Here is a 25,553-nt window from a genome sequence, read left to right on the forward strand (position 1 = left end):
TATCATCATGGTGTTTCCATGTGTCATCATTTGTGTGGTCACATGATTGAGTGTTCGTGACATTTTCACACTATTTTGAGATTGTCTCATGATATTGTGTTACAAGCATGTTTTTGCATTACATAGATTTTCATTATTCCCCTGCATAAAGCCATAGTCCCTTTTTTGTGACATCACAACTGCTCCCCACTCAGGTATTATTTCATTCATGTAATGCCTATCCTAAACTGGTCGAAGAGAACCCTACCCTTCCTTATTTAAATCTCTCTTCAAGATTGTTTTTATTCCCATGATCTCTACGAGAATGAGTGCTTATATGCCTGCAAGGCCATGGGGTATAGCTGAGGTGTTCTTTTATTTTTTAAATATATGGTATGTATATACCGCAAATTATTACCTCATATAGAGACTTACTGGGCTATGTAATTAACATTAGATAAGGAGAGGATTCCCCACTCTTGTCCCTCCCCTCCATATACTCTGTGACACTCTACTCTCGCTATTCTGATTTCTTTTCTGACTAGCAAAATGCAGTACTAGATATATGGGTATTTATATCAAGGTGTCCTTCCAAGACCTCTGTGAACACCACTGTCCTAAAGTAACTGAAAGTATCAAGCAACAGAGAGTCCCCTGACACCTTTAAGACTAACAGATGTATTGGAGCATAAGCTTTCGTGGGTGAATACCCACTTCGTCAGACCCATGTCAGTATCAAATTGGTTATAGATCTTGGACAGATCTTATGAATTTCCTGGGTAGGCAGGATCCCCCAGACTATGTAATTTATCCCAACATACCTATCAGAACAGCTGTTTCTGTCCACCTTGAACAAAAATTTCCAGGATCAGGCTAAAAATTTCTTTAGTAATTTTTTTGGGGGGAAAGGGGAGGAGGCAGAATTGTATAGCCATAATATGCCTGGCCATATGCCACTCCCTTTAAAGTGAGATGGCCCTACTTCACATTTCTTATTGGGCCTCCAGACTCAGCTTTCTTAAGGTCTGGTTCTGTATCTTAGGCTATGTCTTCACTACAGGAGGGGGGAGGGGGAGGGTCGATTTAAGATACGCAAATTCAGCTACGCGAATAGCGTAGCTGAATTTGACGTATCCGAGCCGACTTACCCCGCTGTGAGGACGGTGGCAAATCCACCACTGCGGCTCCCCCGTCGACGGCGCTTACTCCTACCTGCGCTGGTAGAGTACAAGCATCGATTCGGGGATCGATTGTCGCGTCCCGAGACACGATAATTCGATCCCCGAGAGATCGATTTCTACCCACCGATTCAGGTGGGTAGTGAAGACGTAGCCTTAGTAAGTTCTGTCTGGTTAGAGCTGGAATTGAAAAACACTTACAATTTGTCTGTTGGGGGCAGGCAAGGAGCATCAGATAATCCGCAGCTCCCAAGGTACATGGTACAGCAAGGTACATAATCAGGCTTCATGCTACACCAAAAGGCGAATACCAGACTCTCCATTATTCCTATATGGTATTACCAACAATTACTCCTTCCTTAGAAAATGAGTTTTTGGGGAGGGGGGGGAATGGGAGGGGAGATGAATAGTTAGAGACTTTGTACTTTTTACCAACTGTGATTCTGATCCAGCAAGTTGTTCCAAGCAAGTGGACCCTTGTGAAGCCCCTCAGACTTCAGTGAGCCTATGTGTGAACGCAGCCATCCTCATGTAAGGGACTACTTGTATAACTGGGGCCTGTATTTGAATGGGAGAAGCCATGTGATGTACCGCAATGAACTGGGCTAGGAGCCAGGAATGCCTGAATTATCATTTCAACTCCTCCTACATTAACTTTTTGCATTAGAATTTTTTTTTTTTTTTTTTTTTTTTAAAGAAACTCAGAAAAGGTTGGTCTTTCTCAGGTCAATTTTGGGTACATTACCCGAGTGAAACACTAACCATCCAGGGAGAAATTCAAAGACCACACTATAAGGTTATAGGCAACAAAACCATACCCCACTTGAATTGAAGCCATACTTTTCTTCCCAATGGAGATTAATTCATATATATCTTAAAGTCTTTGATAGGCCTTAAATATGATTTTTGTTCAACCTAGAAACCAAAGAAATTTTAGAAACGGAATATGATCTGGGGAACTCTACCATTATATATTGACAACCTGTGTTTTATCCAAGGCCCTGACTAATCAGTGATCAATATGATGTACTGTAAGAGCAACTTGTAGTTGATGAAAGGTTAGCAAAACTCCTATTGGCTCAGAAAGAGAGGATTAGGAAGTTTCATATTTTTTATTTTTTTTTTTTTTACACACAGAGACCCAGGAGATGCTAGTAATCGGATAAGTCTACTGGAAACAAATTGCCGTGTGTTTGTAATATGAAAAAATCAAATTAGTCCTGCATCTTAAGAAAATTAAACAATAACAAATTGTACCAAAGAGAAAATAAAATGAGCAGTAGATGTCACTGTAATAACTTGTGTGAAATGTTAACTTAATTGCATAATTTTTCCTCACAGGAGCACTTACAGAATTCTTAAAACTTTAATGTTTTAAAAAAAATAATAATTGTAAAATTTAGTGATAAAGTCCAGTGACAAAGACTGGTGTTTGTAATAGTAATATTTATTTTTACCTAGTTTTAGATAGTTGTTACTTTTATGACATGCAGATAAATAAAACAAAATTGGTTATTCAGTCAAATTTGCAAAACTCGACAGTAATACTCAATAGTATGGAGATTAGAATTCATTTATTTATAACACAGAAGTGAGATGTTAATGTGCTAGTTAATATTTTAGGCCCTGGTCCTAAAGAACATATGCACATGCTTAAATGTGAATTGAATAAATCAGTTGCCCTGAATAATTCAACAGTATCGGTACAGGGGCATGGGTGCTGGAGCAAGTTTTATAGTGGGAATATTGAAAGCTAACAAAACTGTAAACATGATGGAAGCTCTGCATTCAGTTCCTATTATTGGAGCCGGGAGGGATGCCGTATCTCCAACACCAGTAGTTCCAGTGGCCCTGCATTGGTGGAAAGTTAAGAATGTACATAGAGTTTGCAGGATCAGTGCCATTGATGTTATTTAAACGTTTGTCATAAAAGTGAGGTCCTGGATATTTCCTCTGTAACTTTCACTGGGGGCTTGCCTAAACAGGGAAGTTTTATCATTAAACTGGTATCGTTAAACCAATATAGTAATACCAGTATAAACCTTGTGTAGACACTCTTATTCCAGGATAAGAGTGGCTTTTTTGGTTTTGTTTGCACAGCTTCCCAAGTGATACAAGCTAAACCAAAAATAGCCCTCTTACATTGGAATAAAAGTGTCTACACGAGTTTATATTGATATAACACAGTGGTTTAAATGCACACCTTAACTTATACTGGCATAGCTTTCCCACATAGACACAGTATTGCCGAGTCTCATGCCTTTATCCTGAGACACATGATTGTGTCCCCCCGCCCCCCCCGACTGCAGGAGCTCTTGTGATGATGCAAAGAGCTCCTGCACCCATGAAGTAATTTTGGAGATGGTAACTACACGCACCACCCTCCTGTTTCCAGCAGCAGCCTGATTCCCTGTTCCCAGCAGCTGCCGGCTCTCTCCCTTCCTGGTCTCGGGTATCTGCTTCTCTGACTCCTGCCCCCTCCACCACTTCAACAGGAGAGATTGAGTGCTCTACCCCAGAATGCCTAATAGCGCAGTGGTTACGGCACTCTCCTGTGATAGGGGAGACCCATGCTCAAGTCCTCCCACATCTCAGGTGAGTGCCCTAACTGCTGCGTTATTGGTTATGATAGAGTGGGTATCTCTGTCTCTCATTCTGTTTTTTTCCCTTTGGGAGAAAGGGCTGGCCTGGCTTAGGCATCCAATTCCAGAAGGTTCATGAATGTGAATCCCTAGTAGTGGAGTTAGGTGCCTAAGTTCCCTGAAGGAGCAGGGCTTAGGCCACTCCCTTCTTCTCAGCATTTCTTACTGGCTACCTTAAGCAGTTCCCCACTCACTTATCCTGCTGGCTTCTGTGAATCCCTTTCTTAGGTACCTAACTCTCCCCATGCATTGTATAGAGAATCTATATGCCTAACTCAGGGCTGAGGATACCACTGGGTGGCAAGTTAGGCTTTACAACGCTCAGTCCCTTTGTGGATCTAACCCTTAGTCACTTTGAGGCTGTTTGTAATTTTCTACAAGACGATGCCAACAGAAGTGGAATGGAACGAAAACTCTTGGCATAAAAACTAAAAAACACATATTATATAGTTAATTATTTCATTAATATTAGATTAGATACTGTATACAAATAAAAATAACAGCAGTGTTAGCAAAAAAGCATGTTGCACTAAAGTGACCCACTGTTTACACATCCATGTATAAATATTATGTATTGGTATCGTACACTTCCACAACACTTATGTCTGTGTGTTTACAGCTACTGTCTATTGTGACCTTTACTTTCTACCTATTCCATATTATCACGTACTGAACATAGGTACTTTCCTGAAAATGTAAAGAAAAGATAATTGAGTCATTAAGCAGTGAGGCAGCCTGAGGATAAGGCTTAAATTCATATGGGAGTCTGCAAAAATGTAAGTTGAATCCTTAGAAAAGCAAGACGGTTCTGTTGCTGCAAACAGAAAATAGAAAAATTTATCAGCGTTGTTTATTTGTAACTTTTTATTTAACATTTGTGCATAACATCTGCATATGGACAATGCTCACTTTTTACCTTACGTGACTGCTTCTGTTTAAACACTCAGCCATTCCCACCTCTGTCAGTTGTTGACCGACTTAGCAAAACTATTCTTGTGCTGGGAAGGTGAAGTGCTAGGATTCAGAGGTTGCTGCTGTGATGGGGTGCAGGGGATGTTTGGGGTCCCTCTTAAAATTGTCCCCACAGCAAAGGGGAATTTGGGCTAGTTTCCCTGCCTTGGATAGAGTCACCTCCTCTTTGCTAAACCTGTCCATGCCACAAGTAACATAATCCTGTGGTGGAATGTCACTAAAATACTTGGCAAGACAAATTTTGGCTTTTGCAATAGGCCAGATTGGCCCAGATGGCAGTGGCCATGGTGCCTCTAAAATGTCCCCTCACATGCACCCTTCAAATTGCACAAGTTGAACGCAGTGCTATGCTATCAGTATACTCAGTATATATCTCAGGAATAAAGTATAAATATTTCCAGCAAAAGCGTAACTTAAAAGCTTAAAAAAAAAAAAAAAAAAAAAAAAGGTTGGTTTGCTCAGTGCTGATACCTCCTTTTTTTGTTTTGTTTATAAGAAAGTATTTTATTTAAATGTAGATTTCCCAGTCACTCTACCCTCCTCTATGGAAGCACATGAATCTCTGCCTGATACATTGGGCTGACTAGGAAACTGTTTAGGGGAGCCCCTTGAAAACACTATCTGATCACCCTATCAGTTGTGCCTCGCTAAGTGAGCAGCAGGAATAAGGCTTTTGCTGGGTTTTTTAATGATGTTTTGTTTTGAAGGTGCTATATCAGCAAAGATAAGGCTGATTTAATTTCTTGATAACAACCTACCTCTTCCCCTCATACATAAGATCAAAAGCATCATTGATTTTATCGAATGGCAGAGTGTATGTCACCAAGGCATCCAAACTGAATTTCTTTGCCATATAATCAGACACCAGCTTTGGTATAGAATCTACACTCTTCCAACCTGCAACAAAGCATATAACACCCCAAATCAAACAGGCTGTATTTACATAACTTGGTCATAAAAAAGATAATCTTGGTTCAGGAATAGCAACAGAAAATTAGTCAGGGAAGTACATGTGTGGTCAGCACTTCATTGAAAAGACCAAAGTCATTCTTAAGTGGAGTTGATTTGCCTCCTCTGGCCCAGGAGGGAGTGCAAACTGCACCCTCCTGCAACTGTGTCTTTGGGAAGATTGACTTCCAGGAGGAGATATTTGCACTGTGATTCTCCCCTTGAGTTCCACTGGGAGAGGTCAGGATTAATTTATGGCAGGGACTCTACGGATGGTACCTCTCTCCCCAAAGGCTGCCCAAGAGATATTCTGGATCAGCGCATGTCCTAGGCACACTTGTTATGTCCTCTCCTAAGCAGGCCCATCACAATTTCTGGGCTGTGCTGGCTGCCTCCAGGTTCCCTGTGGGGACTGAGGATGCAGGCAGCCTATGTCATCTCAACCCATCCTTCTCATTGCACTTTCCACTATGGGCGGCAACTGGCATCCTGGATCTGCTGGTATTCCCTGGCAAAGCCTAGGCCATGAAAAAAGTCACCTGTATTTTCTATGAGGAGAGGAAAGTAACAGCGGCGTGGTCATTAAATCAGCGCTCAACTTGAATATTTTTTCCTGTGAGGTTTTTTAAACTACCCCTGTTCTCTCCACTTACTTCTAGAATTATCAAGTGGCACAACAGTTTTCAGGTAGGAGAATATACATGTAAATTAATTTAAGTTCAGAACAATTATTTAAGACTCTCTCTTGCTTAAACCATGAAGTATACAAGGTTGTAGTTTATGGAGCTGTCAGTCATTAAAAAAGCATTTAGAGTCATAGCTTACTCTCATTCCATATGTGGAATGGCCATTGAAGTCAATGAGGATTTGGCACAGAAAAACAAAATTGTAGGCAAAATGTCATCAACTCAGGAGGGGTCATTCACATACTTCATTTCACAGAATGGAGAGCCTGGTCTCTCTAATCTGTTAGGAAGCGAGCCACCACTTTTAAAACCAGTTGTATAATTTAGAATAGTAATTTGTTTTTGAAGATCTACAAGTTTGATAATATTTGTATGTACAACAATATAAATAATATCCTTAACTGATTTTGGGGTATATCTTATTTAATAGCCATTTAGACTCCTGATGTACATATTTATACCATGTTCATCATTGTGGCATCTGAGCCTTAAAAGACCATAACCAAGTAATCAAGTGGGTGACATTTACCACTGTGCAGAGGGCCAGCATGAGGCCTGTGCACCAGTTCAATCCCACTTAAGCTTTGCTTTGGGGGTGTGAGTGGTGAATAGCCCTTGTGCTGGACTTCTGCCATGGTGAATTACTCCTGTGATTCTTTGTCTTATGGTTCTCTCTCCCCTCCTATGACACTGAAAGTTAAATTGTGTTGGTTACTTGGCTTGTTGTGTTAATTGTTATTATTGCTGAAGACAGGTAGGGTGTAGAGATGGGCTTGTGCCTTTGGAAGCTGAAAGCAGTGATCCATGATCATCCTGACCCTTTCAGGAATTGAGTTCCAAAATCCTGGGCTGGCTGCTGAGAGAGCTCGGTCTCCCGTTCTCGTGAGGTTTGACTCAGATAGCTTTTTTTGTTTTGAGGAGCACAGTTATCTTTGTGGTGGAGGAGGATGCAGTTTGTCAGATAGATCTGCTTGTGGAAATTTTTGAAGGGTAGGGCCATGAACTTGAATTTGATCCACGGTTCAGTAGGGAGCTAATGTAGTGATTGAAGCTCAGGGGTGAAGTGCTCCCTGTGGACCAATAATTCCAATCTTTTCTGATGAACATAATTACAGTGATTCACAGCTATATAAAAAGGTAGGGTGAATATACTAGATCTTGGACTTGCAATTTTTGGAATTGCTAAATTTCAAAGGCTTCAGCAGCTCCAGATACCTCTCCCCATTCTCCCCTTGTGAAATGTCTCACTGCTATGGTTACTCTCTTGTATGGAAACATTCTGTTTTTCCTATAAAAATAGAAGATGGCAAACAGCTTGGCTTCCAAGAATGCTGTCTGAAAAGGGGGCAAGATTGTGCAATTTTGGATTAATTTTCTTGAATTGGATGGTAGATAGTTTTGTTTGTTTATATTTTGCCAAATGTGGTGGCAAAACAATGGCCATCATGTTTTGGGAAATATATCTTAGATCTCAGATGAGATGGATATAACTGTTCTTCCACCCTCCCGCTTCCTTTTGGCTAAACTATGTGGGAAAACTGACCTCCAAAGAAAGTGGCATTTATTTTCTTTCCCATTATCAGCTGCATTGGAGAAACCGGGATTGATTGTCCACCCAGAGCCACTCCAACAATCGTACAAGTTCCCCAGCCCACCGTGGTGCACTCCAGGGCAGCTTTCTGAAAGACAAAGCAAACTCAGATTTAAAGGGCAGAAGATGAATTCATTACTGCTTGTGGGGTCAGACTTTAGGCCCTTACTCAGTTGATAGTTCACTAAACTTCCATGGACTTTAATGGGAGTTTGAGTGAGGACTGAGATACTAGCCCTGGGGTAAGAGGTAAATTACTGTTACGGATCAGAAACTGGCTAATTTCCAGAAAACAAAGAACAGGAAAAATGGTAGTTTTCATCATGGCAATAAATGTGTTCGAAGGTGCTTAAAATGAAAAGATCCCTCTCCCCACCACTGCAATTCAACTAGACATAAACGTGTTCTGAAAATTTGCAAAACAAGTAAGATTGACTTAACATAATTAGGCAGAAAGATTGCATGAACTCTATGCCCTCCAAAAAGTCAGTACTGTGTTTAGTCTTACCTGAACAATACCATGATCACCTGTCTTAAAGACTATGATATTTTACTGTAATTATGCTTGTTTTAGTAGTTCAGTCTTATTTCATTTGCATTAAAAGTCAAATACTGATTCTAATAAAGACCATGACAGTACGCTCATTGGGTTGAACAGAACCAGAATTTGGCACTGGAATCATATTCTTGTAAATGATAATACTTCATGTGACACAGTAATTTGGTTTATAGAGGCTATCCCATGATTTCTTAACTCATGAATCCAAATTTTTGCTGGGAGATAGGATAAATGTTGCAGCTCTGTGGTATACTTGGTACCAGTTTGTATGGGTTAAGTAGGATGTAAGAAGTTAGTAATTACTAAATAATTAAAAAGATTGAGTAATGTAATAGCTTCAAAAAGAAATGTTTCTGGCTTGTGAAATGGCACCATATGAATCTATACAATTCCAAAAGTGTGTATAGGATAACTTTGTATGCACCCCGTTGGGGGCAGCATATAAAGGTGAGGAGAACTTACGTTCAGTCTGTGTTATTGAGGGCTGGAAATCGAACTTTGAGGTTACAGATTTGCTGCCTGATCTGGAGTCCTTGTTGATTGGGGAAGCTAGTGAGCACTGGAGAAGATGCTGAATGGAAATGCTTTATGTAATGGCTTGCTTATATGGTTCTCTTTCCCAAACAGCAGGATGGGCAGTGTCTGAGTTGGCATTTAGTGGGAATAGGTGAGGTTGCCTTTGGCTTTCCATATGATGCAGTGGCCAGATGAAGGGATGTTGCTAGATCACAAACCTGTACAGAGCTAGGTACCAGGGAGTGAGGAAGAGGGCACAAGGACCTTCTTGTGTCTCTGTGCAGGGGCCAGGAACAATCTTGTTCCTTGTTCTTCAGGTTTGAAAGAAGAGGGGAATTCTGACAGCAAAAGCCATGCTAAGAATCCATCCCCGAAAAGGAGCCGGTTTCCCGTTCTCCATTAAAGCGTGCAGCAACAACAGGTGCCTTGTGAGCTCCCTGGGACATTTTGCTTGCCTCAGAAGCAACACCTCAGGAAGTTGCAGCTAGGAAGTGCACCCTTCAGTAACCGCTGTAAAGGCACTGTACAACCCATAGAAATTTAATATTAGCATCTTTATTCTTGTAAGTTCCATGTCAGGAGTGTACCATATTGGGAAGAAGAGCCATTGGGGGAGACAGTTATTGGGAGGATCTTTAGAACATAACACTTGGAGGGTATTTAATTGTAATGAATGATTACTGTCTGTTTTAATAAAAACAAAAATCTCAATATATCCGACTGTTTATCCCATCTAAGTGTTCTTATCACACCTATTACTGCTGTAACAGAGCACAGACCTAGACCAAAATATACATACTGTAGTGGAATGCTAAACTGTGTTATACGGTTCAGTCATTAGGTGGCACTGTGTGTAAAATACCTTATTTAAAGCTAACCTTAGCCATACCTGGCAGAGCAGTAAAGGATCTTATGGTGAACACATCTGGTGTGCATAAGCAAGCTCTGTGACCAGTCCATATCTGGTGCAGAAGAACATGACACGTACCATGACAGCAACATTACCGATGCATTCAATTGCAAAATCGACACCACCGTTGCTGATTTCAGTTATAACCTCCTGAATGGGCTTCTTGAAATCCTGAGGATTGAGGCAGTCGGTGGCTCCTAACTCTTTTGCCAATGAAAATTTATCTTTGTTGATGTCAATTGCCAAGATCCGAGAAGCTCCAGCAGCTTTACAGCCCATGACAGCTGACAGGCCGACTCCTCCCAAGCCAAAGACAGCACAAGTAGACCCAGGTTCCACCTGCAATAAGAAGAAAGGTTAGGGAATGGCTTTAGAACTCTGGAGACAAAAGGAGCTTTCTAAATGTTTGTCTGTGATCTCCGGCTCATGTCAATAAACCACATCAAATGCCCAGGTTGGATGGGGCCATATCCTTTTTATTGTTTGAAAAATATAAGAAATGATCCACTTTTTGTGTGTTTGATATCAAGACCTTCAATTCATGACTCACCCAGACCACACCTCTCAAATGGAACTTGGTATGTTGGCTTAGTGTTCATTACTATTAATTAACACCAGAAATGTGGAAACTTGAAACTGAGGTTATATGTAAACTGCCAAGTACGGTTTTGTTTTTAAAACTAGAACTGTACTAAAGATTTTTAAAATATATAAAACTGTATAAAAATACAGTAACAATACACTATGTAAAACTTTTTTTAAATTATTTTACATTATACATGCATTATATATACTATATAATATAAAATGGTTAAGACTAAAGTTCCAGAAGAGCATATTCTTTTTTTTAAATTAACCTTTAGAGACAATACTGCTCACTTTTTCATGTGAGTAAACCTACTGAATTCATTACAATCATGTGGAAGAAGTTCCTAATCAAAGGGACTATTCATGTTATTACAGTGAGTAGTTGAGCCTTAATTAGCTCACCTTGGCAGTATTGAGGGAAGCCCCATAACCTGTGGAAAATCCACAGCCGATCAGACAGACTTTATCCAGGGGAGCAGCAGCATCAATTTTGACAAGAGAGGTTTCTGCTACAACAGTGTATTCAGAGAAGGTGCTAGTCCCCATGAAGTGGTAAATCTGCTTCCCTTTGCAGGTGAACCTGCTGGTACCATCGGGCATCAGGTCTTGATCAGAAATAGGTGTTTTAATTTTGCTAGGGAGACAACAACAAAAAAAACGGAATTTATACTTCACTGTCCCCTGCTGTCAGTGTCCCCCTACTCTGACTCACCGTCCTTCTGCTACTGCACTTGAACAAAGTTTGTCAATTTTGCCAAATGGTGAGTTGGTCTTTGTGGAATGTGAACAGGAGTGGACAAACTTTTTGGCCCAAGGGCCACATCTGGGTATGGAAATTGTATGGCGGGCCATGAATGCTCATGAAATTGGGGGTTGGGGTGTGGGAGGGGGTGAGGGCTCCAGCTTGGGGAGTGGGCTCTGGGGTAGGGTCAGAAATGAAGAGTTCAGGATGCAGGAGGGGGCTTCGGGCTGAGGCAGGCGGTTGGGATGGGGGGTGCGGGCTCCAGCTCGGGGTGCAGGCTCTTGGGTGGGGCTGGGGAGGAGGGGTTAGGGGTGCAGAAGGGTGCTCTGGGCTGGGACTGAGGGTTTCGGAGGGCTGGGGCCGGGGATTAGGGCCCAGGAGGGGGACAGGGGTGCAGGCTCCGGGCAGCGCTTACCTCAAGCAGCTCCTGGAAACAGCGGCATGTCTCCCCTCCGGCTCCTACGCAGAGGTATAGCCAGGCGGCTCTGTGCGTTGCCCTGTCCGCAGGTGCCGCCCCTGAAGCTCCCATTGACCATGGTTCCCGACTAATGGGAGCTTCAGGGTTGTGCTTGGGGTGGGGGCAGCGTGCAGAGCCCCCTGGCTGCCCCTACGTGTAGGAACCGGAGTGGGGACATGCTGCTGCTTCCGGGAACCATGCGAAGCGGGGCCAACCCCTGACTCTGCTCCCCGGCAGGAGCTCGAGGGCTGAATTAAAACATCTGAAGGACCAGATGTGGCCTCCGGGCCATAGTTTGCCCACCCCTGGTTTAGGAGGAGACCAACCATCAAACTCATTTTCATGTCTGTCCTGAGCAAGGATTTTAACTGGGGTCTCCAGATGTTCTGCTAGATTAGTGTGCTACCTGGCTCCCAGCAGTCACATATTTTAACTAGATACTTGAGACTAAATTTCCTATGGCTATTATTTGGATTTAAAAGCTGGCAAAGACCAATATTTTATTCATTACACTTTCTAAGTGTCTGGCAAGCAAGATGACTAGAAAGTGAAGTGTTCTCTGACCTGACTCCTCTTGGCACAAAAAGGGAGAGGAAAGCCCCCGCATTTCCCTGCAGCGTCTTTCCCTGTATGGCGGGAGACCCATAAAGAAGTGTAGCTGGCTCCTATACCATCATTCTCACCCCAGTGTAAGAGACATGTTAGGGGCAGGAGGGATAAGGCCTGGCTAGAGCATGTGGTGCTCCAGCTACTGCCAGGTGGTGGATGGCCTATCCCAGCTCATGAAGGTTAGAGCAGTCCCCAGGATGAAGCTGCCCAGAGAATCATGGAACTGTAACTGCCTCCATGATTGCCTCTCAGCCCCTCCCCAGCTGTGGCCCAATGGAAAAGCAGCTCCTACTGCTCCCTGCAAGGTAAAATATTTGCAATTCCTACCTGATCTTTTCACAAAGGTTGGTCTTTGGACTCAAGCAGAACTTGCATTGGCCACACTGAGGGACGTAGAGTGGGATAACCTTGTCACCTAGAAAAATCAATATTTATTAGATATTGTTGGTTTAAAGTTATTACCAAATTTGCTGTTTTTTTTTTTTTTTTTTTTTGATGTTTCATTGGCCCAGCCCTACAAATTCTCCATTCTTGGAACTTCTGTAGGCCCTACATATGTCTAATTCTCTGCTCCTCGTTGTTTTTGTGGATACAGACTAACACGGCTACCCCCTGATAATTCTCTGTTAGTTACTCAACCTCTGGTTTGCTTGCGATGTTAAATATTCCATTCAATATTTTAGCTCACATGACTGACTGTTTCTAACAACATTACTTACTCCATATTACATTGAATGTCTATTTTCCACTCAGTATGTGACTCTGTGACTTAGCCTAGCAGAATGATAATCCAGATGTTGTTATATTCCCTCTCACACACTAGACACAGGAACAGCTCTACATCTCTTCCAGGCTGGGACTGTATCGACTGACCTTGTGATGGTAGGACAGCTGACAGATACTGTCCTGGAGAGTATATACAGAGGAAACAGGATGCACTGGGCAACCCACAGAAGGGAGTGAGTTTTATTATTAGTTATTAATTGATTTCCAGTGCATACTTCTTGTGAGCAGTTAGGAAGGACTTGAGTGAGGAGGTGGTGGCTTGGTGTGCTGCAGTGAAAAGGGCATTCCATGTATTTTGGGCAACATGGGGGAAGGCACAGAGCTGAGAGTTGGACAGTGACAGGGCACAGAGACTGGCATAATCAGAGAGAGGCAAGGGATGATATAGATGAAAGCCAGAACTGAGTTGGGTAGAGCCTTAAAGGTGAGCACAAGAAGTTTAAATTCTGGTTGTTAGGCACATGGGTAACAGTGGAGGAAGTAAAAGGGAGGGTGAGATGTTTAGATCAGCGGGCAAAGAAGATGATTTTAGCAGCCACATTTTGGATGAACTCAGAGTGGTGATGCAGCAAACCAGAAAAGAGAAGGTTGCATCACTGTGCAGTTGTGTAAAAACAAAACAACCTCCCACACCAAAAACAACACCAAAAAATGCCCCAGAGGTTATAGAGGGGAATGGGAACCTGATAGCATTACAATAGCTGATCATCAGATGAGAGAGGGAAGAGCCACCTGCTTTGCTCATTGTCACAGGTTAGCTGGTCTCTGTGGATAGACTGAGACCAGTGCCCTGGACTGGAGTCGGTAAGTCCAATGAAGATAATTAAAGAGGTCTGGGCTACCGCTGGGCCTATTAAGGGCTGCTAATAGGCAGCAGGGAGAAGGAAGAATTGAGATAGGCTGAGCCCTAAGGAGGAAGCTGTATTGGAGTGGAGCTAGCTCAGGGGTAGGCAAACTTTTTGGCCCGAGGGCCACATCTGGTGGGGAAATTGTATGCAGGGCAGGGGGTGGGAGTGCCGGGTGTGGTGTGCAGGAAGGGGCTCAGGGCAAGGGATTGGAGCAGAGGAGGGGTGTGGGGTGTATGAGGGAGCTGAGGGCAGGGGATTGCGGTGCAGGAGGGGTGCGGAGTGCAGGAGGGGTGCAGACTGCAGGAGGGGGCTCAGAGGATTGGGGTGCACAGGGGTGCATGGTGCAGCAGGGGGCTCAGGGCAGGGGGTTGGGGTGCAGGAGGGGTGCGGGGTATAGGAGGGGGCTCAGGGCAGGGAGTTGGGGTGCAGGAGGGGTGCACGGTGCAGGCAGGGGGTTTAGGGTAGGGAGTTGGGAGGTGGGGTGCAGGAGGGGTTCGGGCTCCAGGATGGCAGAGGCATGCACTGGGGCCAGGGCAGGCTCCCTGCATGCCTGCCCTGTCCCCAGCCCCAGCCCTGCGCCGCTCCAGGAAGCGCTGAGGCCCCTGGGGGAGGGTGGCGGAGGGCTCCGCGTGTGCTGCCCTTGCTGTGCCTCTGGGACCTCCCCTGAAGCTCCCATTGGCCGCAGTTCCCCGTTCCCGGCCAATGGGAGCTGCGGGGAGCAGTGCCTAGCGGCAAGGGCCCGGGGGCAGCAGAGACATTGGGCCGGCCACTGCTGAGAGTGGTGCATGGCCCGCGGCGCCACAGGGGGCAATCCTGCAGGCCTGATCCAAAGCCCTGAGGGGCCGGATTTGGCCTGTGGCCCGTAGTTTGCCCACCCCTGAGCTAGCTACTGTGGCTGGGTCCCTAATAGGGTGACCAGATGTCCCGATTTTATAGGGACAGTCCTGATATTTGGGGCTTTGTCTTATATAAGTGCTTATTATCTCCCATCCCTGTTCCGATTTTTCACACTTGCTATCTGGTTACCCTAGTCCTAGAGCCAGGGACGCAGCCCTGTAGCTGCTGCTCTGGGAGGGAGCAGAGCGGAGAGAGGCTGGGGCCCTGAAGCCTGGGACTAAGAGCTGAGTTAGGACTGTGTTGTGTTTGTTTGTTAACCTCTCTTTAAAGAAAAAACCTCCTTGCCTGAGACTGGGCGTGGCAGGATTAGCTTTGGATCTAGGGAGTAGTGACAGCCCTGGTGACACTCATCAATTACTTGTTGCCAACCATCCCCAAGGGCATCAGTTTCAGAAGCTGTTCTTCCAACTTGTGAGTGGAGAAGATTCTGGATCAGTGACTTCAACCAGCAAAAAAATATGGGCAGGGGGAAGAAAAGGATAGAACTTGGGTGTTTCAGCAACGGGAGTAGTGGAGGCCAGTTTGTTCAATCTAAATACACCGAGAGTTCTTTGGCCAGGCAGCATAAGTTTCTATTTCTAGTTTACTCTGCAGATATTTTTCTGTTCTTTCTGTGTACAATAACTGAAGGGGACATATCTCCAGCAGGAGCCATGTGAATTGCTTTGTGGTCTTTCCTTCTCAAATCCTAAACAACTGTAATCGTATCTCCATTAGCTACATCAGAGTTACTGCTTGTCACAGACTCCTAGAGCTCAAAGCCAGAAAGGAGCACCAGATTACCTAGCCTGACCTCTTGTATATAACAGCCCACCAACAACACCCAGACCCACCTACTAAACCAGGGGTGGGCAAACTACAGACCGTGGGCCGGATTCAGCCCACCAGCCATTTTAATCTGGCCCTCGAGCTCTAGCCGGGGAGCAGGGTTGGGGGCCGCTCCACTCAGCTTCTGGAAGCAGCGGCATGGCCCCCCTCTGGCTCCTACATGTAGGGGCAGCCAGGAGCCTCCACTTTGTACACTGCCCCACCCCAAGCGCTGCCCTGGGAACCACAGCCAATGGGAGCTGCAGGGGCAGCGCCTGCGGATGGGGTAGCGTGCAGAGCCGCCTGGCCGCGCCTCTGCGTAGGAGCTGGAGAAGGGACATGCCACTGCTTTTGGGAGTCGCTTGAGGTAAGCGCCGCACGGAGCCTGCACCCCTGAGCCTCCCCCCATGCCCCAATCCCCTGCTCCAACCCTGATCACCCTCCCGCCCTCCGAACCCCTCGGTCCTAGCTCGGAGCACCCTCCTGCACCCCAAACCCCTCATCCCGAGCCGAGAGTTCTCACCCCCACCTGCACCCCACTCCCCTGCCCCAGCCCAGAGCCCTCTCTGACACCCTGAACACCTCATTTCTGGACTCACCCCGGAGTCCGCACCCCCACCCAGAGCCCTCACCCCCTCCTGCACTCCAACCCCAATTTTCTGAGTATTCATGTCCCGCCATACAGTTTTTATTCCCAGATGTGGCCCTTGAGCCAAAAAGTTTGCTCACCCCTGTACTAAACCCAACAACCAAAATTAGACTAAAATATTACAGCCCTCCGGAAACTAAACTATTATGTGCTACAAGCAGAGAATTGGAGGGACTGAAGTGCATCAGTGTCTGAGGCCTCTGCAATAGCTAGGAACTGATTAAGTGAGATATACCCAGATGATTCCAGTAAGTGACCTGCCCCCTATGCTGTAGAGGAAGGCAAAAATAAAGAAATCCCAATGCCACTGGCAACTTGTACTAGCCCACCCTATCCACCTGTGGCCATCTCTGCTGTTTTAGAATAAGGAGATACTCCCATCCCTCTGAATAAACTGGGAGGGGGAAATCCCTTCCTGACCCAAAGGGATGAGTCCTAAAGCATGAGATTTTAGGAATGTAAGACAAAATGGAAGGACAATCAGGCTGCTGAACCTTGCCCCCATCATCACAAGCAACCTTGTCATGCAGTCCCACTCATAAATTTGTCCAGCTCTGTTTGTTAAAACTAATTAAGTTGTTTGCCCCACAACTCCTATTGGGAAGCTGTTTCATAACTTCAGCCCTCTGATAGTTAGAAAACTTCTAATGTCCAGCTTGAATTTGTTCAAGGCTGGTTTATACCCATTTGTTCTTGTGCCAGCATTGTCCTTCAGCTTAAATAGCTCTTCATCTTTGCTGGTGTTTTTACCTTCCTCCTCCGCAATGTATTTACAGAGAGTAATCATATCCCCGATCACATGTAGGGGGGCGTGTAGGAGGAGTTCAGTTTATATGCACTCTTTTAAAACAAATTTACTAGCGCCATGTCTTCTGGCATTTTATCCTCCACAGTGTATAACCACTGAGGTTTAAACTTCTACCCTGGTAGAAGGCCTGGTTCTTCACTGGTTTCAGCAGTTTATACCAGTATAAATCATTGACTTCAACAGTGCATCACCAACATATAGCCCTTGTGTGCGAATGGCGAATAAGGCCCTGACACGGCAATGGTATAGCTAATATCTCAGTACCTGGTTTAAATTTAGTCACTCCTGGTCCAGTGCTCTCCACAATTCCTGCTCCTTCATGGCCCAGGATGACTGGAAAAAGACCCTCTTTAAAACTGGGGCTTACAGCATGAGCATCACTACGGCACACCCCCGTGGCAACAATCTGCAAGGCAGTAACACCTTTACATTCACACTGTAGGTTGATAATGGAGAATTACAACTGTGACTTGAATCAAATTAGAGAGCTGCTCTTACCATTGCAATACCACCAAGTTTGATGGGAAATTTGAGCTATTGCCTGGATAGTCCCAAGCACTGGAATTTCATTAGCATTGTGGTTTTGCACGACCCAACCATTGTCAACATGTACAGTAGAAAATAAACATTTGAATGCCCTCCAAATGCCCTCATTTGGAGACAAACAAGCCCCAAATGTACGACCATTCTCTTCCTTTTTCTTTTTATTGTTGTTGAGAAGCAACACAGAGAGTGAATTAAATCTGATTATCATGATTTAGGGAACACAGTGCACTCTGGCTGCTTTGCCCCACTTCAGCCACACAAAGCAGCATAAATGGGCTTTTAAGCTGTTTACGTTTATGTTTATGACTGCTTTGCACAGCCAGGATATATTGGTGAATCTTAACTGCTTCTTTCAAATGTAATAGCCTTCACTGCTCTGCTACTCTAGTTTTACACCAGTGTCAATCTAGATCACTTACCTTAACTCGAATTTCCTGTTCTTTGGGTGGGGCGACTTCAACCTCCTCAATAGAAAAGGGGTTGCCTGCTTCCCAGGCAATGGCTGCCTTGCATTTAATAACCTTGGAAAGGAGTAAGTACATTTCAGATTTAAAGATTTTACTTTATTGCACTCTCTACACTGCATGTTGAAAAATGAAGAGCAAGAACCTGGTCTCATTCATCCTGGGGTGAATCAAGAATAATTTAATTTAAATAAATGAAAAATAAAAAATAATAAAAATGTATAGCAAATGGAAGAAAAGGGAGGCTGATAGTGATGAATATAAATCAGAAGTTAGGAATTGTAGAAAATTGATAAGGGAAGCAAGGGGAGACCAGGAGAAATCTATGGCTAACAGAGTTAAGGACAATAAGGAGCTTTTAAAATATAGTAGGAACAAAAAGAATCCTGACCATGGTATTGGTCCTTTACTAGATGGAAATGGTAGAATTATCAATAATAATGCAGAAAAGGAAAAAGTGTTCAATAAATATTTCAGTTCTGCATTTGGGAAACAAACAAATGATATATTCTCATCATATGGTGATGATGGCATTCTTTCCATTCCTCTATTATCTATAGAGGAAGTTAAACAAAAGCTACCAAAGCTAGACATTTTTAAATCAGCAGGTCCAAGAGTTTTAGAAGAGTTGGCTGAGGAGCTCGCTGGACCATTAATGTTGATTTTCAGTAAGTCTTGGAGTTCTGGGGAAGTCCCAGAAGACTGGAAGAAAGCTAATGTTCTGCCAGTTTTTAAAAAGGGTAAAAGGGGTGATCTGGGTAATTATAGCCTGACATCAATCCTGAGCATCTGCTACGGGACTTGATTAATCAAGAATTAAAGGAGGATAATGTAATTAATGCAATCAACATGTGTTTATGGAAAATAGATCCATTCAAACTAACTTGATATTTCTTTTGGGTAAACATATACATTTGGTTGATAAAGATAATAGTGTCAACGAGATAGACTTCTGTAAGATGTTTGACTTGGTACTACATGACATTTTAATTAAAAAAAAAACAAACAGAACGATATAAAATGAACATGGCACACATTACATGGATTAAAAACTGGCTAACTGATCATTTTCAAATTGTAAATGGGGAATCATCATTGTGTAGGTGTGTTTCCAGTGGCATCTCACAAGGATTGCTTCTTAATCCAACATTATTTAACATTTTTATGAATGACCTGGAAGAAAACATAAAATCATCACTAATACAGTTTGCAGATAACACAAAAATTGGGGGAGTGGTAAATAATGAAGAGGACAGGTCACTGATTCAGAGCGATCTGGATCACTTGGTAAACTGGACCCAAGCAAACAATATTCAGTTTAATATGGCTAAATGTAAATGTATACAAGTAGGAATGAAGAATGTAGGCCATACTTACAGGATGGGGGGACTCTAACCTGGGAAACAGTGACTGAAAAAGATTTGGGTGTCGTGATGGATAATCAGCTGAACATGAGCTCCCCCTGTGACAGGGTGGCCAAAAGAGCTAATATGATCCTGGGATGCATAAATAGGGGACTCTTGAGTAGGATTAGAGAGGTTATTTTACTTGCATATTTGGCACTGATGTGACCACTGCTGGAATACTGTGTCCAGTTCTGGTGCCCACAGTTAAAGAAGGATGTTGCTAGAGAGGGTTCAGAGAAGAGCCACAAAAATGATAAATGACTAGAGATTGGAAAAAATGTGTTATAGTGATAGCTCAAAGAGCTCCATCTATTTATCTTAACAAAGAGACGATTAAGGGGCGACTTGTTTACAGGGGGAACAAATATTTAAGAATGGATTCTTTGGTCTAGCACTAAAAGGTAGAACATGATCCAATGGCTGGAAGTTGAAGCTACACAAATTCAAACTCGAAATAAGGCATAATTTTTTAACTATAAGAGTAATTAACCATTGGAACAATCTACCAAACATCATGGTGGATTCTTCATCACTGACCATTTTAAAATCAAGATTGGATGTTTTTCTAAAAGATCTGCTCTAGGAATTATTTTGGGGACGTTCTCTGGCCTGTGTTATACCATCAGAATGGTCCCTCCTGGCCTTGGACTCTATGAATGATGGTCCCCAGAAGAAAGGCTGGTGTAACTGAAATCAGAATTGGGATCTATACCATATAAAATCAGCTTGAAGTTGAGGTCTATGACAAATTTGGAATTCAGATACAAAATAATCTGCATTGTTTAGAAAGACAATAATGTTCCAATCTTTATTAATCTGCCCTTTATGTTTCCATCCCATTTTATTTACATTGTAGATGCATTAAGTCTCACTACTCTGATACAGAAGTATCATAAATACTGTGACCCAAATGCAATAGGGCCATCCACTCCCCTTTTCTATGTGATACTAGATGAAGAGAGGCAAAATAGAGCATAACAACCCTGAATTGTGTGCATCATGTAGGTGATGGGGGAGAGCAGGATCAGTGTCATGCTACGCCGCAGCCCCTATTGATCATGGCAGCTCTTCTGTATGAACTTCATGTACAGTCAGGCCTCTGTGGCCTGAGGTGAAGCCAGGAGTAGCCACTCTGTGCAATGTGCACCTCTCAGGACATGTGGATTTCCATGGGGAAATAACTACTAAATAAAGAAGAATTAATTCTCTTTTGTACCCTCTAACCACTTGGAGAGGGAGCAGAACCAATAGCAGCACAGCTCCAAAGGAAGTCATGTTGCCTGGGGAAGGGAAAGGGAACTCAAATTGCTGGTTCTGTTCAAAGGTCTCTGTAGATCCGTTGAGTCTGCTGGTGTTTCCAGCCCTGTCTCTTTTCCTCTTTTCCTCTCCACAGTGTCATAAATGCCTCCCTCTGGAGGGATCTGACTGAAATCCAAAACGTTCAAAGTCACAGCAGCTTGAGTACTCTTTCCTCCCCCCACTCCTCCCATGGTAGGACAGCATGTGTGTCTCTCATTCCTTGCTGAGGCCAAGCGGCCACTGATGGACATGAAGTGAGCTTTGCCAGAGTAAAGAATACAGGAATATGGCCTTCTAATAACTCTTACGTTGTTTGAAATGTGTTCAACAATTTAATTCCTCCTTAAAGCTTAAGCATTTTAAGAATCTCCAAACACGGAGCCACAGGCTAATGAGGGCAAATCTGAATCTTTGAAGAACTATAATACATACAGATAAATTATGTGAAAAATAGCTCATCATTTTCCTTGGGATTTTGAACACTGGTGCTAATAAGGAGCTGCTTTGCTGCACCCATAATACCGGGAGCAGCTGTTATAATCAAACAGAGCAGGGTCTGTGGTAATAGGTTTTTAGAAATAAATCTATAGTATTGTAAGCATCTAACACATGTGTTCATTACTGTGATTTTAGTAACCTCTTGGCCTATAGTATGACAATAACTTTATAAGTTACTGAAGCTGTTATCGCTCCTGATCTTTCAGTCCTGACACAGACAAAAGGTCTTGAATGAGTAAGAACAACAGGACAGGGCCGGTTATCTGAGCTGAACCAGAATCATGGAAACCTATAGAATCCTGCTTGTGAAGACTTTAGTGAAAATGCAGTGCGCCACTGAATATGGCATAGATATACAAAGCATGTTACTTTGGCTACTGATAATCGGCAAGAAGGAAGTTAAATACAAAACACAAAAATAGCTGAATGAATGAAAGGCAGGAGCCACTCTGCAGCTAGGGTTATCTGGAGCACAGGACGCTCTAGCCATGCCTCCAGTCCTTCTCCAGGCCACGCCCTGACATACCCCCTATGCAAGAGCAAGCCCTACATGTCCTGGGGGTTCACCTACACCAGCAGAATCCACTTGTATCTGGTTGTCAGTTTTAAGGCTGCTCTGCCAAGATGCCAAGAGTAATCCTGCACTGGGAAGGGAAGGTGATATTCAGTCTGTTCTTTTGACAAATATTATAAGGCAGTCTTGGCTTCTATTTTTAAGACTTGTACAACTAGAAATATTCAATAATCTACCCCTTAGCTGTTTAGAGTTATTACTTTTGGCTGAGACCCTGTATTCCAAGTTAATTTGTTTAAGTTATGAATTGATGTTTAGAAAGAAGGATTTCTAGTGACAGTATCCAGATACTATTCTAACTAGAGCAGCCTGAATTGGGTAGTTGTGTCCTCAAAAATAGCTGAGAAAAGACACCGTGTTTGAGTCAATGTGTGCACTTTTTGTAAATGACATTTTACTTTTTTTTTTTCTCTTTTAGCCAGCTAAGAAGCATAGAAATCAGAGCTGCCAACTGGCATCATTTTAAATGACTGAGAATTTAAAAAAAATTGAGTGAACTTTGACTGACTTACTAAAACCCATTGCAAAATCCAACTATATGGAAATTCATCCCTGTGCAGAGGATCAGCACAGGCCTACAGGGTTAGGGTTACAGCTGTGCCGAGGAACAGTCCAGAGTTGGGATTAGGTTTTAGTTGAGATTTAAGTGGTTGGGTAGGCCTTGTGCTGGCCTTCCGCACAGGGGTGTGAATTTCAGTCTATCGGCTTGATTGACGGTTGCCCTGCACCTTGTGTAGTAATTGACATCAGAACAATTAGTGTGCAAAGTCTTGTAAAAATGCTACCAGGTCAGAAAGGTAGCATTTTATTTCCACTTTTCACTCGCTTTGCACTGAAAGCACAAGGTGTAGTGTGTGACAATTTGGGGACTCTGTCTATGTGCAGCTGATGAATTCTGCTTGCTATTATGAAACTGTTGTATCATGGAATGCCTCTCGGTGGGTCATTTGCTGACAGGGCTGTAGCACGTACTTACCAGACCAGGGACCACAAGGTCAGTCTTTAGATCTTAAATGATCACTTATTCAGGTGAGACATAAGGCTGGTTCCTGTCCATGAGGACAGATTTGCAGAGGGAGAGGTCACTTGGCAATGATGTCACCTGATAGGGTTCTGTGGTCACCTGCCAAAGGAGGCTGGAGGTTATAAAAAGAGAGTCCCTCAGCTGCCATTTTAGAGGCAGAGAGAGAGAGAGGAGAAGAGAAGAGAAGAGAGTCCATATGCAGGAGGGCGGGGGCAGAGAAAGGAACCTGGACTCTATAGAGGACTCTGGACTTTGCCCAAAGAATTGTCCAGAGTGGTGGGGAAACAGAGGCAGGGGAAATACATATAGGTTTGTTTAGTATTTTGTATAGAATGGTGTATCTCTCAGGTGAAGTAAAGAGTAATGGTATTTAGAATCCTCTGCAAAACCTGTCTGTGTGTCTGTGGGCTTTCATTGTCATGTACCCTTAAGGAGGTAAGCTGTAAACCAGAAAGCTCACCCCTTGGGTGGGATCCTGGGGAATGTGCAAGAGCTGCTGGGGAGGCTTGAGGGAGAATACACTAGTTTCTGGGCCTAAGCAGTTGGGCTGCAGGGTCCCTACTGCCTAGAGGGATGTCAGATACGAGATCTGTGCCAGGAGTGGATGCCAGGAGATCCAAAGTCAGGGACAATGTTTAAACTGTGCCACGTCCCAGCAAGCTAAGGCGTGTGAGATTCAGCTTTTGGATCCCCTCACAGCATAGTATAGTGCAGATGCCTGGAGGTAGAAACTTAAGTGCCTAGGGAACTTTTATAGCAAGTGTAGGTGCTGAGTGAGTTTAGGCACCTACAGAGTTAAGTAGCACCCTAGGAGCGTTTGTGGATTGCAGTGGAGCCTAAATCTGGGGTTTAGGTGCCTATGTCCCTTTGTGGATCTGGACTTCAGATACTGTGGTTATGGGGGGCTATGTTAATACTTTAAAAAGACAGACTATATTTATCTCTGTATGATCAACTTTTCATATTGAATTTTAATCCAGATTCTATTAGGTTTGATGGAAATTAGGAGTCTGAGGCTTTCAATTTAGCTTTCATCCTTTAAATCTTAAAATGTAATTTAAAAAACAGATATGGGACTCAAATATACAGCTAAATTAAAACAATATTTTCTGGATTGCAGAACTTCAGCTGCTTTGTAGACATAGCTACCGAGGTGTTTCAGAGGAATAATCTAACAATCTGACTGAACAATTGTTCAGTTAATAGAACAATTAACATTAACTCAACTGCAGTCCCAATTTAATTTCACTTCTAACAACTATTTAAGTTAGGGTTCTGGTTTACTGTGGAACAGCCTCAAGCACAGTTTGTTGAAATGAATTCCTCTTGGCTTCCAATGTAACTAGATACTTATAACTGTCAGGAATGGAATCTTGCAATCAGTTAGCAACCATTGTTGTCCTGTTATTTTTTTCTTGTTGCCATCATCCAATATTTCATCATAACTCTCCCTATTAGTATTATATTTTTACTGAAATGTAAAGTTTCTTGGAGAAATGTGAACTTGGACAGAGTTAATGGAAAGAGAGTGCCTTGCAAAATAATTTATTAGGTGTAACTGTCAGGACCTAACCCTGCTTGCATTTAAATCAAAGGAAGTTTTCCCTTATGCATGCACTGGCCCCTATCTTCTGCAGTGCTTTGCATTTCAGCAATTCCACTGATGTAATGGCCCCTAAGAGCTGTTCCAAGCCATGTTTGCCCCACTCCTTCCTTAGGAGCAACAAACAGATTTCTAGCAAACTTGAGGCTGTACACCACTCTGTTTTGCAGAGTATATTGTTAACGCTAACCAAGTAATAATAAATAATACTAAAATAAAGACTGAAGGACTGGGCCCCATGCTGCACTTAGCCCTAGATCTGTAACATTCATATACTATAAGCCATACTAACATTCCAGGGAAACAGTTATACTTCTGACCAGGTACGCAGTACAACAAAATAACAGGGAATAAAAGTCAAACCATGGCATATGTCGGGGCAGCACCTGTACCAGGAATGTGCTCCATTCTCTGATTTGCCACATTTTGTCCTAGTCCAATTTTTTAAGGTTAGATTTAATAAAAACCCTTTTCTGTGCATCTTAATTTCAGAAACAGCTTCTCTGCACAGTGGTGCACATTCCCTACGTTGCAGCCCAGGAGTATTGCTCTCAGCCTGACCCTGCTACTCTCCATCCCAATTGTGTGATCTGTCTTCCCCTCAAATCCCCAGTGAAATCAAGGGAACACCAGGACTGCAGTATCCCTTACTTTACTCTCCACTTACTGCGCTCTACAGTGCCCCGAGCAGGAGACATGAGCCACCCTTGTCACTGCTGCAAAGGAAGAGTGCACCATGTGGTACCTGCACAGCACTCTGAGCAGATGTACCCATGCTATGCAATCAAATAGGAGGATTGGAAATCAGCACCAAACAAGTGTATACCATTGTCTTACTTTGCCCACAGTGCTCATCTTCCTCCCCTCTGGAGTCTCTCTCAGGAAGGAGTCTGGGCTCAAAGAGTCGTGCTCAGATCAGCAGTGCTACCAGCTCCACAGGTACAGCCCACAAAAGTCTGTCTGTCCA

The 25,553-nt window shown here is 43.5% G+C and overlaps 1 protein-coding gene across 1 annotated transcript; it reads right to left on the reverse strand.

Annotated features, from left to right (window-relative positions):
* Positions 1 to 2,254: 2,254 nt before the first annotated feature.
* Positions 2,255 to 25,553, reverse strand: LOC128837842 (all-trans-retinol dehydrogenase [NAD(+)] ADH4). Its single transcript, XM_054029443.1, has 9 exons — positions 25,424 to 25,553; positions 18,138 to 18,239; positions 17,437 to 17,578; positions 12,705 to 12,792; positions 10,972 to 11,203; positions 10,060 to 10,320; positions 7,949 to 8,084; positions 5,530 to 5,668; positions 2,255 to 4,613 (listed from the first exon to the last, which is right to left on the reverse strand). Exons 1-9 carry the CDS (start codon positions 25,439 to 25,441, stop codon positions 4,589 to 4,591), a joined length of 1,143 nt encoding a protein of 380 aa, XP_053885418.1. The 5' UTR covers positions 25,442 to 25,553; the 3' UTR covers positions 2,255 to 4,588.

The sequence above is a fragment of the Malaclemys terrapin genome, chromosome 5, assembly GCF_027887155.1.
Source record: "Malaclemys terrapin pileata isolate rMalTer1 chromosome 5, rMalTer1.hap1, whole genome shotgun sequence".
Taxonomy (NCBI): Eukaryota; Metazoa; Chordata; order Testudines; family Emydidae; genus Malaclemys; species Malaclemys terrapin.

Bases quoted from the DNA above. Each gene is read 5' to 3' on its own strand.
- LOC128837842 (XM_054029443.1), bottom strand. The intron at 12,793-17,436 runs GTACTGAGATAT...TGATTTTTCTAG, and splicing joins AGTGACTAAATTTAAACCAG to GTGACAAGGTTATCCCACTC. The intron at 5,669-7,948 runs GTCAGTTTTCCC...GCTTTGTTGCAG, and splicing joins AAATGCCACTTTCTTTGGAG to GTTGGAAGAGTGTAGATTCT.